Source organism: Apiospora marii (genome assembly GCF_038362585.1).
Source record: "Apiospora marii strain CBS 49790 chromosome Unknown utg000003l_segment0_segment0, whole genome shotgun sequence".
Taxonomy (NCBI): domain Eukaryota; kingdom Fungi; phylum Ascomycota; class Sordariomycetes; order Amphisphaeriales; family Apiosporaceae; genus Apiospora; species Apiospora marii.
The window spans coordinates 1388833-1404877 of record NW_027117374.1 but is presented as its reverse complement, the minus strand read 5'-3'; the positions used below and the strand labels follow the sequence as shown (position 1 = coordinate 1404877).

Genomic DNA, 16045 nt, shown 5'->3' with positions numbered 1-16045 from the left:
CCGGCATCTGGGCACGAACAAGTCTTCAAGCCAGCACCCCCCTCCCTCCCGCCAGAACCCGATCGAGGTCGGCCCCGTTCCTCTGGCCCCTGAGTGCACTGAATTTCCGCCTGATCCATTCGCGGCTTGTGACGTCATCGTGTCCTTGGCCAGTCGTTTTCTCCGGCCGCGGGATGCGTGGACTGTCCAGGACGCGCAGTACGGTGTCGTCCTCGGGCCGCATCAGGTAGGCGAGGCTGTAGCGCTCCGGCATGGGCCTCCCGTCGACGGGACCGACACGATGCAGGGCGTTCCGGAGGAGGCCGTTGGTCATGACGGCCAGGCAGTCGTCGACGTTGACGACGGCGTGGCCGCGCCGCGGCTCCACGTACCGCCACGGGGACGGCTCCGCTGCGGAATCGTGGCCGTCCGGCGGCAGGACCTGCAGGCCCGGCATGGTGGAGAAGACAAAGGTCAGGCTGCCGAGGTCCGTGTGCGGTGTCTGGGGCAGGCATCTCGCGTCCTGGTCGGCATGGTATTTGAGCAGACGCAGGATGTCGGGGGAGGGGCGCGAGGGGCTCTGGAAATCCTCGAAACGCTGGCCCGCAGGGAGGGACAGAGAGGTCGATAGGGAGCTCAGGACCACGTGCGCGGCGGTACCCAGTCCCTGGAGCAGGCTACGGATGGACGGGGTGTACGTGGCGATGGCGGGAGGACACGGAAATGGATCTTTGGAGAGTTGGAAGAGCCCGTTGCGTGGAAGCTGGAGATTTGTTAAGCAAGGCCACTTGATTCCCTTCCCTGCAGTGGATGGAAACACTTACCGCCCAGCTCTCAAAGCCATCGCTTTTCCCGGTCTTGCTGACAATGTTGCGACCCTTTGGCTTGTAGCCGTTCATCTTGAGGTCTGAAACCTTGTCGACATCAAACAAGCCCTTGACATCGGAGGGGTAGCCAAAGAGCTTCTCAGCCAATTCAAAAACAGACTCTATGTCGTTCGCTAGTGTGGACCAAAGCCTGGACTGTGTAAAGTCCAAGTAGAAGAAGCCATCTTCCATGCATGCTTGAAGAAGCAGGGCCTGTTCTGAAACTGATCCAGACTGTAACTTGTGTAATGACAGTGTGTGAAGTTTCCCAAGTTTCTCGGTGGGTAGGTCCAGCTTCTTTGGACGTGGAGGATGTGACATGTTGGTAGGGAGTAGAGCCAACGTGTCTGATGGTGGCGTGTTTGTTCAGCCGCGAGCAAGTCCAGCTGTCTCGTATTATGTACAGAAGATCGATGCCATTCATTTATAACCTTTATAGAGGATTGATGCTTGAAAGATGGCAAGGGTAACCATGTACAAGAGCCCCGAGTAGTCAAAGTTGCACTGTTTGAGCCATGAACTATTGATCTGTATCCCCTCAGTCGGCATAGGCGCAATTATGAGTCAGGGATGGAGTCCCGGAGCTTTGCATGTCTTGCAACAGTCAGGGAGCTTAGCCGCAGCTGATGATTTGTGGAATCGGCGTTGAAGGTGCAAACGCGCAGGAGGGTCAGCATGAGGAGTTAGGCTTGCAGATGCGTGTTGCATAGTCACTAGCAGCACGTTGGATTCGGCTATCATCTTGCATCAACCCATTTAAATCACAATACCCATTATTATCACGGCTGGGCAGCACGGCAAGATGACTAGGCTCTGTGGTGGCCAAAAGGACCTACATATACAGCCCGATTTTCGGCAATATGACGTCTGATGAATGTGGGTACATAGTTATTGATGATGTACAGCAAGACGAACCGCTCCCTTCATCGGAGGTGCTAAGTATAAGTTGTCAAATTCCACCATCGGGTGCGGACCGTCAGCAAGGCTGTTATGTTGAAGAATCTTTGAACGTTGAAGCGACTCCTCTTGTCACATCTTCCGGTCCTCGTTCAACAGGCTGATGAGTGAAAAGCTAGTTCGAGACGAGATTAAAAAAAAAAAGTGACCGCAGAGGGAGTTGAACCCTCTTTCCTTTAAGTATATGAATAATAATACTACCGCTAGGCTACACCGGCCCGGTCAAGGGAACTACATGTCAAATCAGGTTATAAAGCCTGGTTGAGGGCCCTTTACTTCTTGGGTTGGTGGGCGAAGAGACATCTAAGGTTTGGTGATGCCATGGTTTGTCGAGCGAGTTGGCAGTCCGAGGCGGGAAAGGCCCGGACCACGTTGGAGGCAATGCCAGACAATAGCCAACCGTAGATCGTGGGTCATCTCGACTGTTAAGCAATAGGGTCTGTGGGCCGCAAAAGATTGTAAAACCTTATTTCCACTTGAATGTGTACATATGAATACAGCTCCCCTGGATAGACAAAAGCTTGATAACGGCCTCCGATGACTGCGAAATCCCCCCTCCAGTCCTGTCTCCGGTCGGTGCTGGTGACTCGGCGCCCTACACATAAAAGGCTTGGAGATTCTACCTTCGTAAAGTAGGAAACATATTGCCAACATCAAACCACCCTTGAGCTCCGTTTTCCCTGGGCTAGTCATCATAAGAATTCGAGATCAACCCAAGATGCGAGGCCGATCTCTCTTGAAGTGGGCCTCAGGGCTGCTACAACCCGCCGAAAAGAAGAAAGAGGGACTCCTCCCTGATACACCGCCACCAAGCTACGAAGAGGCATGCTTTGGTCTCCATGGAGCCAGTCAAGCCGTTTCAGGCGCACCGCGGCCGCGGCATCCCAGATACCTCAAAATTATCAATGGAGCAATGGCTCAAGCGGATTGCGCGTTGGAGCGTCTCAAGCAATCGGATGATAGTATCGACATCGTCGACATTTCTTCTCGTATTCGTCAGCTATGCGATTTCGCCGCCGGCCGTGTCACTGAACATTGCCAGCGCCTACCAAACACCAATATTATGGAGGAGCGCAGACATGAGACTATAAGCGAGATTTCGAGGTTGATTAGGTCCGTCTTTGCAACGGTCGACTGGGAGCTACAGGATGGGATAAGCGTGGTCCGCATCGCGACGACTGCCTTCGAGAGAACGGTGTGCCAAATCCTACTGGATCTTGAGCGCCCCAACCGCCAGGCACACCACATCGTACTGGTAAATTACCGAAACTACTCCCAGGCGCGTGTAGGGCTTCACGTCATGCTAGCCGGGGTCTTACAAACAGCAGGGCGAATGGTGGAGCGCCTGGACGGGTACGAGGCCGTCGCACAATCGTTCCTTGCCGTCGCCGACTTCAACATCAACTTCGCGGCAAGATGCGCCACCGTCGCCAACCTCTGACATGCTGGTGCATTGTCACGACTCACCACCAGAGAAGATGTGCGTTTTTAGTTTATTCCGGCTACTTCTGTTAGGTACATCAAATGCATGTTGAGATCAGCTTTTTATCGAGTCTAAGTCCATATGTGAATTGTTCGCCTGGCTTCCGTCATACAGAGGGTGGAAGGCTGTTGCTCCTGCCGTCCTGTGTTGGTTCACCTCGTGCCTGTATTAGTTTGTCCCGAAGCAGGTGCTTTCCCCTGCCTTGTGTTGATCTTGGGCCTTCAGGAACTGGGAATGAAATGGGAAGGCACCAACGGCCAGAGAGCATCCGCTGCGAGCGACTCAAAACAGTCCGACTGACTTCAAGCTTCGATCTCTTCTTCTCCCTTTGTTCTTTGACCGCACATAGACTAACCAGCTGACAGACAGATAGACTAGATAAAAGCACACACACACACACGCACGCCCGCCCGCCCGCACGCGCGAACGACTTTTTTTTTCCAATTTTTTTTTTAAAAAAAAATAATGATGATGATGATGACGATGATGCCGACGGAGGCGGCGCCAGCAGCACCATCGCCCCCCGAGGAGGGCCCATGGGCCAAGGCCGGCGTCGTCGCCGCCTACGTCTTCGGCACCATTGGGGCCATCGCCGCCCTGTACAAGGGCTGGGGCAAGCTCAAGGAGCGCCTGGTGCGCCGTCGCGCCGAGGCCGACGCCCGCAAGCTCGAGGAGGGCAAGGGCAAGGGCAAGGCCACCACCACCACCACCGCCGCCACCCAGACCCCCGCCGGCGGCAACAGCAGCAGCAGCACCGGAGGCGGCGGCGACAGCGGCGGCAGCACCAGCGGCGGCGGCAGCGGCGGCAGCAGCGGCGGCGGCGACGGCAACGACGACGGCAACGGCGGCGGCAACGGCGGCGGCAGCGGCGGCGGCAGCGCCAGCGCCAGCAGCAGCAGCAGCAGCTTGGGGGCCGGCAGCGGCTTCACCCTGTGGGCTGCCGCCCTGCGGCAGCAGCTCGACGACACCGGCAGCGCCACCACCACGGCCGCCGACGCCGCCCCCAAGGTCCGCCTTCGGGTGCCCTCGGGAGAGGGAGAGGAAGAGAGAGAGGGAGAGAGAGAGAGCGAGAGAGAGAGACAGAGAGAGAGAGAGAGAAAGAAGTAGTTTTTTTTTCCTTTTGAAAGAGGTTTTTTTTTTTTTTTTTTAATGAAAGATTTGAATTAGGTTCGTGAACGAACCCAACCTCGATTTAATCCTCTTCTTGCTTGAAGTGAACGAAAGAAAACCCCGATCTGATCCTCTTGTTTGAACTATATGCCCTATTTCCTATTGACAAATGGGTCCTGTTGTCCGTTGTGAATTCGGTAATGGTATTAAAATCATCATTATCAAAAACATCACCTGGGGGGAGTGTATATTGAGGAGGCAGTTTGGGAGAGCAAGGTAGAAAAAGGGAGATCCCTCTCCTCGTATGACTTACAGGCGTTTACAGTACCCAAAGAGCCATGGATGGAAATCATGACACGCCCCAGGTTGGTGATTGCCTGCCACCGGACATCAATTATGGGAAAGAGATAGCAGATAGCATGACATTTTGGGGGAGAAGATCGATATCAGAGAATGTTCCATTTCCTATTACTAGTCTGAGATACTCCCGAGTCAGAGAAGGCCTAATCTACTATTTCACCCGGTGAGCTTATCCCTGTCCACAATGATGGGTACCACATGAGCCCGACAGCCACCACGAGTCCTACAACTTCTGCGAGGACTAGGGCGCCATAGTGTACGTCCATTTGTCTGTCTCTCTCAAGCCGACCCTCCCTCTTCCCTTCCTGAACCCGACCCGGCCTACGAGGATTTTCATGAAGACCGCCAAGGCCAAGGGGTGCCCGACAGCGCAGGTCACAATGATGGTGGTGATCTCTGCGGGAGGGAAATCAGTCATAGTGTGTAGGTGTTGGAGGAGAGCGGTCGTGGCTTCGGGTCCCGGTGGGCGCCAATGAGTCGAGCCGCCACATGGTGATGTCGGTTTCAACGTTGATGGTGACGACGGCGCTTAAGACGCAGGCAGCAAATACGGTGGTAGCTTTCTTGCAGTTGCGAAACCGTGAGGAGGAATCCACCCAACACCTTTGAAGCCCGAAAGGGACGATGCCGGGTATATGTATAGTAGATGAGACCGTCAGCCTGATCGGTATGATCAGATTGCTTGCCTAGTGTGTATGATTTGTCTGGGATGGTTTGATCTGGCTGGTCTGCGTAGAGGAAGAAGACAGGCGGCGGGTTTGGTGGCCATGTGGCGACAGAACAACGGTCCTGCCCACCAGGCGCTCCTTGACCTTGCCCCAGCACCAGACCACAAAGGCGCCGAACCCGAGGGCTCCGGAGACCAATGATGCTTCTGACTAGAGCCGAGTGGGCATTACTAGCTATTACCGAGCGGAAAGTGGTACATATCGGTTCCTTTCGGGAAGAGGTTCATGGGTATTGGCTGGACACACTAGACGTGAGCATAGTGTAAGAGTGTGAAGGCCAAGCCGGTAGGCTTACCTGAAAGGTATAGACTCCTCCGAGGGATCCCGTTTGTTTGAGTGAACAGGTGGTTCTGTTGCGATCCGAAGTGCAACGGTCAGGCGCACTCAGGTTGGATGAATTTGTCCAAAGTCATAGAACGACAGGAGGATGAAAGAAAATGAAGATAGATACGTTTTCAAAGAGAAGCCTCGCCGGCAAAGAGAAGAGACGCCGTCACACAGACAGACGTGACCGCACATAGACAGATATGAGCACTTACAGAGGTGTTGCTGCTCCCAGACAGACAGAGACGTTGACAGACAGATAGAGACGTTGACAGAGACGTTCAACGCACACACAAAGATGTCGACGCACACGGAGAGGTTTGTCGATGCACGGAGAGGTTTGTCGATGCACGGAGAGGTTTTGACGTATACAGGGGATGTCGATGCACCCACACGCACACGCACGGAGAGAAGATGTACGCCACCCTGTTGTGGTAGTTTTGATGGTTCTGGTGATGATGGTTCTGGTGATGACGACGATGACATTGTCGTTATGGTTCTGATAATACCGTGTTTGGATGTTGAAGGTTCCGATTTGGTTGATGACGGCCTGTTGATCCTGACGACTGTGACGATTGTGATAACCGAGGCCAAAGGAGTTGAGGTGCGTAATGTCACTTGGGTAGACTGGGGAGTCGATGAGATATGCCACGGAACTCGATGTTGACGGCGAACGCAACTACATGTACAAGGTCAGTCTTGAAGAGTGGAAGTAGGTGATGACAGGTGCGCGGATAGAGACATACGACAGCTTCTCAAGAACCCTGCCACAGACTTGAAGCCCAAGGACGCGCAGTTGGCTGCAGTTGAACAGCATATGTTAGCTATGATCGCACGGAAATCAAACCAAGAGGCAGCAGATGCATACCCATATGACAAGCAATGTCAAGTCCAGGAATGTTTGCGCATGGTGCAAGTAGTCACCGCCTGCGCTGGGAGACAGTAGTGCAGCATAGCAAAAGCCCGCCACTCAAGGGGTACGAGTGGTGCATTGGTAGTCGGATTGCGTGGTCATGGTGCTCTAGAGCAGCAGTTTTGTAGATGTAGTGGTGGATGATGATGTTGCAAAGAGCCGATTGGTGACTTGCTGGGCTGTCTTTTGGATTGTACGAAGTGGATGAATGATCTCGAAGTAATGCTTCTGATTCAACGGAGTTGAGAGAACTGTAGGAACTTGGCGGTAGTGTGGCCGATGATGGTTTGTTTGATGGCAGCGAGGATGATATGATATTGACTGAAGTGGAGGCAGGTAGCAAAGATGGATGGCATGAGGGTGGTGGGAGAGATGGATGGGCCCACATATATTCCACAACACACATGTACTTACATTTGAAAGAAGGAACGAATGCGTCTGGTACATGCCCCAGAATTAGAGTGCAGTTTGGCAGCAGATGCCAGAAGGTACGGAACGTCTAGAACATCCCCACCAACGAGTCCACTTTGGGCTTGTAATAGATAATGCAGGTGTAAGATAGCATCAATGTATGTAGCACTCTGTACAGCAGATAGAAACTCTCAAATAGAAGATTGCGACGATTCCCAATGGAATGGAAGACAGTAGACACGATATTTTTGATGCCGAATGGAAAAATAACGAGACGGAAGGCCGCCCAGCTCACGGCTCTCTAGTGTGAGTCACGGCTTGCTAACCTTCTGGGCCGTCCGGCGAGCGGCCTCGCCCTAATCAACGACCCAACCAACCATCAAGAAGCTTCGCCCGGGCGCCGGCGGGTGTCAGTCAATCGCAGCCCAGAGAGAATAGAGTAGCTCGGAACCGCCAGCCAGGAGTATCAGCGCAATAGACACCACACCCGCGTACCCGCCAATGGTGGTCAACTATTATCAGTGCATCACTCGGTCTTGCCATGTTGCCGGATTCGACGATGCTGGGGCTCGGGTGCGTTATTTGTGAGCATATCGCGGCGGGTCGGCCAAAATTCCCCGCTAAACTGGACAGCAATGCCATTGGGGGTGGGTGGTGTGGAGGAGGAGCCAGGTCAAGCGAGATGGCAGCCGCCATCGGTCGAAGTAGCAATGGCGACGGCCAGTACACCGAATGCTGGCGAGTGAGATAGCATATCCGACAGAATATGCTGCTGACGGGTTGAGAAAAGAAGGCTTTGCTCTGTACCAGCTTGCACCAGTGATGGACGGAAACTTGGAAAGTATGAGAGGCAGTCTTGAAGCATTTAGTTGTATTTGGCGTCCAAGGTGACGATGGCAATGTGGAGGGGTGTTATATTTATATAGCACACAACACGGTGAGATGTGATGTCAAATATTCATCTTTTCCTCTTACATCTCTGCTTCAGCAATGGTGGCTACGCTCAGCTCGCAAATGCCCCGCTTTTTCCATTGTGGCGGCAGAAAAGGGGTCTCAGTTGGTCTGAGTCGGTGCATACGATGCTGGATCGGACCGTTTTATTCCACAACTCAGCCATCCGCTATTCCGTTTGCCAAAAATGAAGGATAAAATACTTTCCTTTGCTTTTCGAGTTTGTCACCCTACTGTTGCGCCCCGTGAAGGGTCGAACAGCAGAACTTGTGTTCTTCTACTTTGAATCTCTGATCAACGCAATTCCAAAATTGTCTAATGGAAATGGCTGCACTTAAAACAAGTATGATAACCATTAGTAAATATACCGACCAACTAGAAGTGAACTATACTACGATAGATTTCCATATAGAACCACCCAATCCCGTACCTTAATAACCGTTCCCTGGCGATCTGGTCGATAAAGGAGACAGATTGGTGGCCGGATGACTTTGGACCCTGAAGGCAAGACATGCATCTGTGCCTCGCCGTGTAGATAACTATTCATAACGCGCTGTCCCTCGCCCGGAATGATGAGCGCGTCCGTCGAACTTTCCAATAAAGATTCGACCGACACGGACGATATACCAATACCGTGCTCGCGCTCAATAATGCGCCTACTAATTGCCTCCATCTCCACGGAGTCCCACAGCCCTTTGTTGGATCATGCCAGTTTCCGGAACAAGGCGAACATCTGGAGCCGTTCTCGAGGCCAGCGACACTTGAGGACAGCGAAATACAACAAGGGTGACAACTTGCACTCAAATCGAAACTTTTCGTCGTCCGATACACCCAGAAACTCTCTCGAGCGCGCTTCCTCGCTTGCCAATTGAACAATCCGCGCATATTGACCCCGGTAAGCGTTGTAGATCGTCTCATCGGGGAGCAGTCGGGTGTCCACCCACACGTCGCAGACCAGCCATCTCATCTCGAGTACACGGCAAAGCGACAGAACTTGACTATCGGAAGTGGCCTGCTGTACTCGGAGCACGGTCAGTCCCGAGTACCACGCGTCCAGGTCCTGGCGAAGGCGACGCCACGTGGCCAGCAAAGGGGGCGGCAGCACAAACTCGACGAGTGGCCCCTGACGCACCGGATCTACCTCGCGGACCAATCGTGCCGAGCGCGACATCAAGCTGTCCATGACCTCGGCGGCGTCGTGGATGCTCTAATATTCGTGGCCATACAGGTCCTCGTGCGGGAAGGGTGGGAAGTCGGAAAGGGTGGCCCCGAAGAAGAAGGGAAATGTGGCGAGATGACGAATAATCGCCGGGAGACTCGGGGGGAGGCGGTCGTCGGAGCCTTGCAGAATCTGCACGGCGTGCCGACAGTGTTGGATGGCGGCGGGCGCATTGTAGCGCAGGAACTCGACGCACGTGAACAGAATGGACAAGTATATGACCATCTCCGTGTCGAGGCAGTTGGTGGCGACATGCCGCAGGGCTCGGTTGTAGTACACCACCGCCGCGACCCGCTGTTTTTCCCGGGCAAATGGGACGACGGGGCTTCGTGTATTGATTCGTACAGCAGACTGATGGCCAAGATGGCATCCCGCGCCGGTCCTTCTTGCATGGTGAGTTGCAGGAGCGGCCTGGTCCAGAGCGGGTTCGTCGTCGGGCCCGAGAACACCCGCGCCGCGATGCATCGGAATAGATCCAGGCTGCGCGCCTCGGCCCGGGTATTGCCAGAGGCCAACAGACGGGACCAAGAGATAGACCCCGTAGGTGGCACTTCATACCCACCGCAATCCCGGCCGCTCTTACGGCATCTTGAACAAGCGGGTCTGGCTTCGTCGCATTTGACTTTCCGCGCCCTAGAGGGTGTAGACCAAGACTTAGCATGGGCTATATGTAACCTGGACAAGGATAAGGTCACGTATGGAGGCGGTGGAGGAGGGGAGTTCATTGGGGGACATGACTGACTTGCACGTTTTGCAGCCCGTGCGAACCTTTTCGAAACCCACACGCGACATCGATCTCGACTACAACTGGTGGGAGGGCTTCGTTCGATGGGCCGGCTAGCTCGAGGGAGGAAAGCTTAGAATGACTACGCACTCAGATGAGGTGATCGCGTCTTCCAAGGCCGGACCCATGTATTACTTGTTGCACTGGGCAAAAGAGCAGGTCAAGATATTGCTGGCATCCCACCACGGCAGCCCCGGCTCCCAATGTGGGGCATTTCCGAGGGTTTCGGTGAGTGCCTCAGCACTTAGTCGCGATACGCCGTATTTCCTTAAACGCCATAACGCTGCTCGCCGTATTATACTTTCAAAGAACGATTGCCGGGGCCGTGCGAAATGGTACACAAGCTTAGCCAATGGCTAGGGATAGGGATATTCGGACATAACAAAATCTTCCGGTTAAAGAGGATCTTGAGGCAACCTGCTCTTTATAAATCTTCTGTTTCTGCCGGGAAACCTTGGTATGAATCGTAAAAAAGAAGAAAGAAGTACTCAATAGAAAAAGTAATCTCACATGTTGTATGCTGTGTTTCTCACTGTTCACGTGGGCTGAGCGGCTAACAAACACAATGTCTGAAGGGTTCCGCGGGTGGCAATGGTACACTCACCTTCAGAGCTATCGATACCAAGAAGTTTGCAGGAGATTTGGTAATCCTAGACGCTTTAGATTTCACACACAGCAAACGGAGATCCACCAATCTCGGGATCGCTTTGACCTCTTTGAAAGTTGGCAGTTCAACGACCGAGGATGAGCTCCTCGCACCGGAGACACCGCTGTTCATCAGTCCCGCCGTCAGCAATGACCTGATGGTTCTCCCTACCAGCCTGGCTCGGGCTACGACCTCCGCCGGCACGGCGCGCGGTGCACCCTGATGATCCGCCCCAACATCAACCCAGACGGGCCGGCCAACAAGAACTGGCTAGTGGAGCTGGGCGAGACGTTCCTGCGCCACGCCTACGTCGTGTACGATTTCGAGAACCGTCAGGTGGGACTGGCGCGGTCTGCCTTCTCTGTCGCAGAGTCCGACATCGTCCCCTTTTGCTAGCCGGGGTGCCAAGATTCCCTTGGGCATCCCGGTGCCGGCCGTCCAGACCCCGGTGAAGTATAACACCTCGACCCACACCTTCTACGACTATCCCGTGACGAAACTGGGCGTGTTTCTCGCCGCGCCTGGCATACGGAGCTCGAGCCTTGGGCAATCCGGGCGATATGAGAAGGACCTCGCCATTGGTTTAGGCGTGGGACTATCCCTCGGCTTTGTCGCCATTTTGGCGGCTTAGTTTGTTTTTGGGTCTTTAAGCTCGGAAGACCAGTCCCATTCGTCGGCTGGTGGCTCGGGAAGCCCTCCATGAAGAACCGGTCCGAGCTCGAAGCTAAAAGACAGGGGCGTGGATATCCGGGTACCTCCTCGTCCTCATCATCCTCGGAACCAACCATGCTAGTTGCCTCAGCTGAGCTTCGCGGCATTACTCCGACAAAAACAACCAGAGGCCCAGAGTCATGTTAAATGTCCTGTGCAAGGCCCGTGTGACTGTACAGTACATGTGACCATGACTGCGAGCAGTATAAGTAGGACGCCTCTCGCCCTCTCCAGTAGCTGTAGTAGTCGCTAGCAAACTATGCGATATAACCTTCACTTGACAAGCCACGAGTCCCATCTTTGACATCAGCTGTGACATAGAAACTCACAAGAAGCCAAGACAAAAGCATAGTGCTACCTGCGCGGGTGAAGGAAGATGAAGCTGCCGAAGATATCCAGACGTGCAAAAAGGCAAAAACATACAACACCGAGGATTCCCAGGTCGTCACCGACCCTAGTACTAATTCGGCTCTCTGCTGCTTATATATGGGAGAGCGGACGGGATCCCTAGTATTCAGCAGGATATGGTCGTATGTGATAGTCTAACGTTTTACAGAGACCTAAATGGCTATGAGTGATAATCCGCAAGTGATGTTTCAGTCCATACAGTCATCATGAAATCCCTTCCGGTTGAACTTTCATGTGAAGTCTTTCCCGCCGCCCAAAAGCACAATTCGAGTCTCACTACAATTGATGATCTTATCGGGATGATGACAGGTCTTCTATATCCTTCAGCCATTCGACGTCCATGAGCATATCGAGTTAGCACTGCCTGACAAGCACCAGCTCCCCATCCCGCATACCCAGCACGATGCACCCCAAAATCACGGCGACGCAGTCATCCACCTCGGTATCCTCGGGGACCATCATAAACGCCCCCCTGCCGGGAGATGGCGAAGCGCCGGCCTCTCATGGTCTTACAGAGCATAATGAGATATTAGGAGGCCAGCAACGCCGCCTTGTCGTCTGTTTCTGTCGAGTGCGACATTTTGAATCATTTGATGGGATGGTAGTCACGTGCCTTGCCTATGTATATATATGCCTAGTGCCCGTTGGCTGAGATAAGGCTCGCGGTGGTACGGCATCTATATTGTCCCAGGCAGTGTTGTCAATCAACCAACCAACCAACCAACCTGCCGATGGTTGGTTAACGAAAATATTGGCGTAATTATTTGGTTGATTGATTGACAACCCTGATCCTGGGTCGCAAAACCCCAGCGGCATGTGGCTGGTACTAGGCCATCTGAATTCACGCCATCCGGCCATGACGCGAGTACAAGCTAATCCAGCAGCTATTTCGTCACACCAAAGAAAGACATCTACTGAGTGGGTTGTTTCCTCTAGAGTCTTCGAGTAGGTGCATAAGCTTATCCTAAATTCTTTGTGGAGACTAGACTGGCGACAGGTCTTGGCACACCAAAACACTTACCACGGCTACCAGTGTTGCTTTGGCCGCAGCCCTGTCTTGGCTAACTCGGCCGCTACGGGATGAAGAGCACTTTTTGGGATGGGATGGAGTTACTCCACGGTGACAGACGTTCAAAGTCTTCCGGATCAGGTTTCAATGATTTGCCAATGTCTACAAGTTCGCCGAGGTCGGGTCGTAGTCCATCTTGTGTTGTTTCCTACGCAGTACCCTTATAACGGTATCAATTGAGGCGAGCACATCACTTCGCTCTCCCTCCTATAGCCTCTGCATAGCATTATAGCCGGGTTTAAGACCGTTTGCCAGCCTCGTTCCAACCCTCTTTCTTTTACCGGTAAGTGAACAGCGATCATAATAATGCGAAAACTGGGGTATGAGGAGGCTCGGGTCTTGTTTCCGCTTACCTTTGGTTCCACAAAAGCGCAAGGGCAACAGTTGACTGTGACAAGATATCACAGAAGCTTGCTTGTTATTGGCTTCTTTACAGACATTCATGTAGTCAATTTTTGTCGTTGCATGTGCGAGATACTTTCCCACAGTGCGAACTGATTTCCGAGGAGTGGGCTATGCTGCTGTTGTAACAGCGGCTCCGACCTTGGGGATACATGGTGGGTGAATGGGTGTGACCTTCTGCAGTAAATATTTGTTGTGTAACGATTAAACCGGCATGGATCTCCGCCCCCAAGGCCTTTCCGAGATGCGCCGCTGATCATAATCGGAAGCCAAGCTGCAAGGTGTCATCATAACAATCCAATGGTTTATTAATACTACAGTACTGTCACGCCCTGTGAGCAAACGCCGATGCTAATTGGCTTTATTATGGACTTGAGCTGACCGAACCGCGCAGCCCACAGGGTCCGCCTGGCGCTCAATGCAGACCGAGTTCGAAAGTCCATTGCATATCACATCATGTAGTACGACGTGACTGTCTTGGAACTTTGCGTCCCTCAGTCTAAAAACGCCCTGAGATGCTGGATGCTTTCCATCGGCGGTTAGAGGCGGGGTAAGGCTGAATGGCAGATGTTTCGGATAGGCCGTACTCCGACCAACATACCATGTATGCGCCCCGTTCTCCTCATGCATTTCATTAGGCCGGAGCTTTTGTAATGCTGCTGTCATGTTTCTGCAGGTGGTGTCTCCGCGAGGCTAGATTGTACGGAAAGCAAGTCAGTTGCTGCGAGAGGCTGCTGTGGAAATGACCAAGGAGACCAACGATTATCATCTGATGACACACTCATGAACATCCAAAGATTCGGCTAATCTAACTAGCTAGGTTGTCATCATGTACCTATGGCATTAAACGTTCTCGCATCTGCCCTGTTGCAGTTCACACAGTCTCACACAGTCGACCGTCAGGCTGTTCAACCCACTTCTGGCTTCCAACCGCACCCAATGCGTAAAAGATATCCTCGGGGTCGTATTTGGTCTTGATATTGCTTAGCCTACTCCAATTAGGCCCGTAGAGGTACTCTTTGCCAATCTGGCTGTTGAAAGCCCGCTTCGTTGAGATATGCAGCTCCATCAGGCGTAGTACGCTCAAATACCGGAGAATCTCATGCGTTATAGCTTCCGCGATTTCCAAATTGTTTTCCCATTCAGTATAGTCGTACGAGACCTCGATCACCGCGCTGACGGCAGAATCACGCCAGTACGGATTGGCGGCCACGTGATCGGCGGGATTCATGGAAACGTTGAACGTGACTCCTGAGTAGACAGGACTGTAAGGGTTGCTAGTAATTTGACTCCCCAAGGCCGCCAAAGAGGCGCTGTCCTGGACGAGTTCTCGAGGAACAAGGCGACCCCCGATGTTGAGATTCGACACATTGACTTGAGATTGGGCCAGAAAGCCTTTGGTGAAGCTGGAATGCTGCTGTGATTTATGGGTATATTTGATCCCCAGAGTTTCAAGCTTCCTCAACACTGGGCTCAGAAATGCATCAATCCCTTCGCGGTCGATGCCAGGGCCGTAGATAGTAGGAAATGAGAACTGTCCTGGCGTCACAAACCAAATTGCAGCAGCTCCAGCATCGGTCATACTTAGAAGGGATTTCAGGGACGCATGAACGCCAGCGTAGAAAGAATCCATCCCAGCTGTAGTGTTACTACTGGCAGCGAATGTTAGGTTCGCAGTCGACAACTTCAAGGACGGGCTTCAACTCGTCGCCCATGGGACATATGATAGCGACAGTGTAACCCTCATGTTGGAGACAGCGACGTGGCTCTGCGCTCGAGACTCCAGTCTGGTGTTGCCGTAACGTGTTTGCTTCGGGTCGTGCAGACGAGTATCTAGAAGATCTGTGAACACTGTATTGCAAGGAGAAATGCTAGGCAGACAGAGGTGACAGATAACCTGACAGGAAGGAAAACCAGGCTGTGGAGCCCGATGGTCTCTGCGGGGTAGTGCTGAAATAGGAGATCAGCCAACATTGTCTGACTGGATAGGCCTGCACAATAAAGCCGAGCGAAAGCCTGTATCATACTCAATCTTCAGGATTAGGAGCATATTAAATCGACGATTGGGGCTAAGCCTAAACCCCCCACGTGGAAGATACATGTCGCTGTCCTGGGTGTACAGTTCTGACCTCTTGGTGAGAAGTCCCGCCCAGATAAGTCCTCTCAAGTGAGGGGTGTGATTAAGCTGTGTTGCACAAGGCACCCCTCTCGTAATGATTAATGGCGAAGAAGGGGGGACATAAGCGGTTTCCTACGGTTATACTTCAACCTGCAGGCTTACCGGTTGCCGGCGGGTGCCTGGCTGCAGAAGCACAGGAAGGGAAATCGAGGTTCCACCGTGATGTCCGAAAAAGGCAGTTACCGCCGTGGATGCAGACGCTGTTCGGTTCGTGCCCGCTAAGCCCCCGCTAACGCGAGATATCGATCGCTACATGACTTACATGTAGGTGACATCGAAGTCACTTGTCGTTGTTGACGTCGTGCTCTGCTCAGCCCTATGGAGCAGATGTGACACTCAACAAGGATGTGCCCCCCCCCCTCCTTGCTCGCCAATTCTTTTCTTTCTTTTGATTAGCAGACATCATACCTAATCTAGTTAACCGCTCGTCTCTGCACTACGCCGCAATGGTCTCTGCCTAGCCCTGGACTACTGCCCCGCCGTTTGTCAGTCCTCCAGCCCCCTCCCTAGGTGATCATTCGCCTACCAAACTCCAATGCTCGGTA

General features: G+C 53.0%; 8 protein-coding genes across 8 annotated transcripts; 3 read left to right on the top strand and 5 right to left on the bottom strand.

The window, feature by feature from the left end:
* Positions 1–25: 25 nt before the first annotated feature.
* Positions 26–1166, bottom strand: PG985_003945 (oxidoreductase- 2OG-Fe(II) oxygenase family; the record flags this gene model as incomplete). Its single annotated transcript, XM_066823714.1, has 2 exons — positions 26–742; positions 804–1166. 2 exons carry the CDS (start codon positions 1164–1166, stop codon positions 26–28), a joined length of 1080 nt encoding a protein of 359 aa, XP_066686874.1.
* Positions 1167–2520: 1354 nt separating this feature from the next.
* PG985_003944 (uncharacterized protein) lies at positions 2521–3243 on the top strand (the record flags this gene model as incomplete). The annotated part of the gene is made up of 1 exon (XM_066823713.1): positions 2521–3243. One exon carries the CDS (start codon positions 2521–2523, stop codon positions 3241–3243), a length of 723 nt encoding a protein of 240 aa, XP_066686873.1.
* Positions 3244–3771: 528 nt separating this feature from the next.
* PG985_003943 (uncharacterized protein) lies at positions 3772–4392 on the top strand (the record flags this gene model as incomplete). The annotated part of the gene is made up of 1 exon (XM_066823712.1): positions 3772–4392. The coding sequence occupies one exon, from the start codon at positions 3772–3774 to the stop codon at positions 4390–4392; it is 621 nt and encodes a 206-aa protein (XP_066686872.1).
* Positions 4393–5441: 1049 nt separating this feature from the next.
* Positions 5442–6293, bottom strand: PG985_003942 (uncharacterized protein; the record flags this gene model as incomplete). Its single annotated transcript, XM_066823711.1, has 3 exons — positions 5442–5633; positions 5682–5728; positions 6023–6293. 3 exons carry the CDS (start codon positions 6291–6293, stop codon positions 5442–5444), a joined length of 510 nt encoding a protein of 169 aa, XP_066686871.1.
* A 2492-nt stretch (positions 6294–8785) lies between these two features.
* PG985_003941 (uncharacterized protein) lies at positions 8786–9265 on the bottom strand (the record flags this gene model as incomplete). Its single annotated transcript, XM_066823710.1, has 1 exon — positions 8786–9265. One exon carries the CDS (start codon positions 9263–9265, stop codon positions 8786–8788), a length of 480 nt encoding a protein of 159 aa, XP_066686870.1.
* A 24-nt stretch (positions 9266–9289) lies between these two features.
* PG985_003940 (Transcriptional regulatory protein moc3) lies at positions 9290–9954 on the bottom strand (the record flags this gene model as incomplete). The annotated part of the gene is made up of 2 exons (XM_066823709.1): positions 9290–9626; positions 9647–9954. Coding segments are annotated over 2 exons (645 nt in total), but the record flags the coding sequence as incomplete, so codon positions are not given.
* A 999-nt stretch (positions 9955–10953) lies between these two features.
* On the top strand, positions 10954–11362 carry PG985_003939 (acid protease; the record flags this gene model as incomplete). Its single annotated transcript, XM_066823708.1, has 2 exons — positions 10954–11081; positions 11128–11362. 2 exons carry the CDS (start codon positions 10954–10956, stop codon positions 11360–11362), a joined length of 363 nt encoding a protein of 120 aa, XP_066686868.1.
* Positions 11363–14195: 2833 nt separating this feature from the next.
* On the bottom strand, positions 14196–14954 carry PG985_003938 (uncharacterized protein; the record flags this gene model as incomplete). Its single annotated transcript, XM_066823707.1, has 1 exon — positions 14196–14954. One exon carries the CDS (start codon positions 14952–14954, stop codon positions 14196–14198), a length of 759 nt encoding a protein of 252 aa, XP_066686867.1.
* Between the last annotated feature and the right edge of the window lie 1091 nt (positions 14955–16045).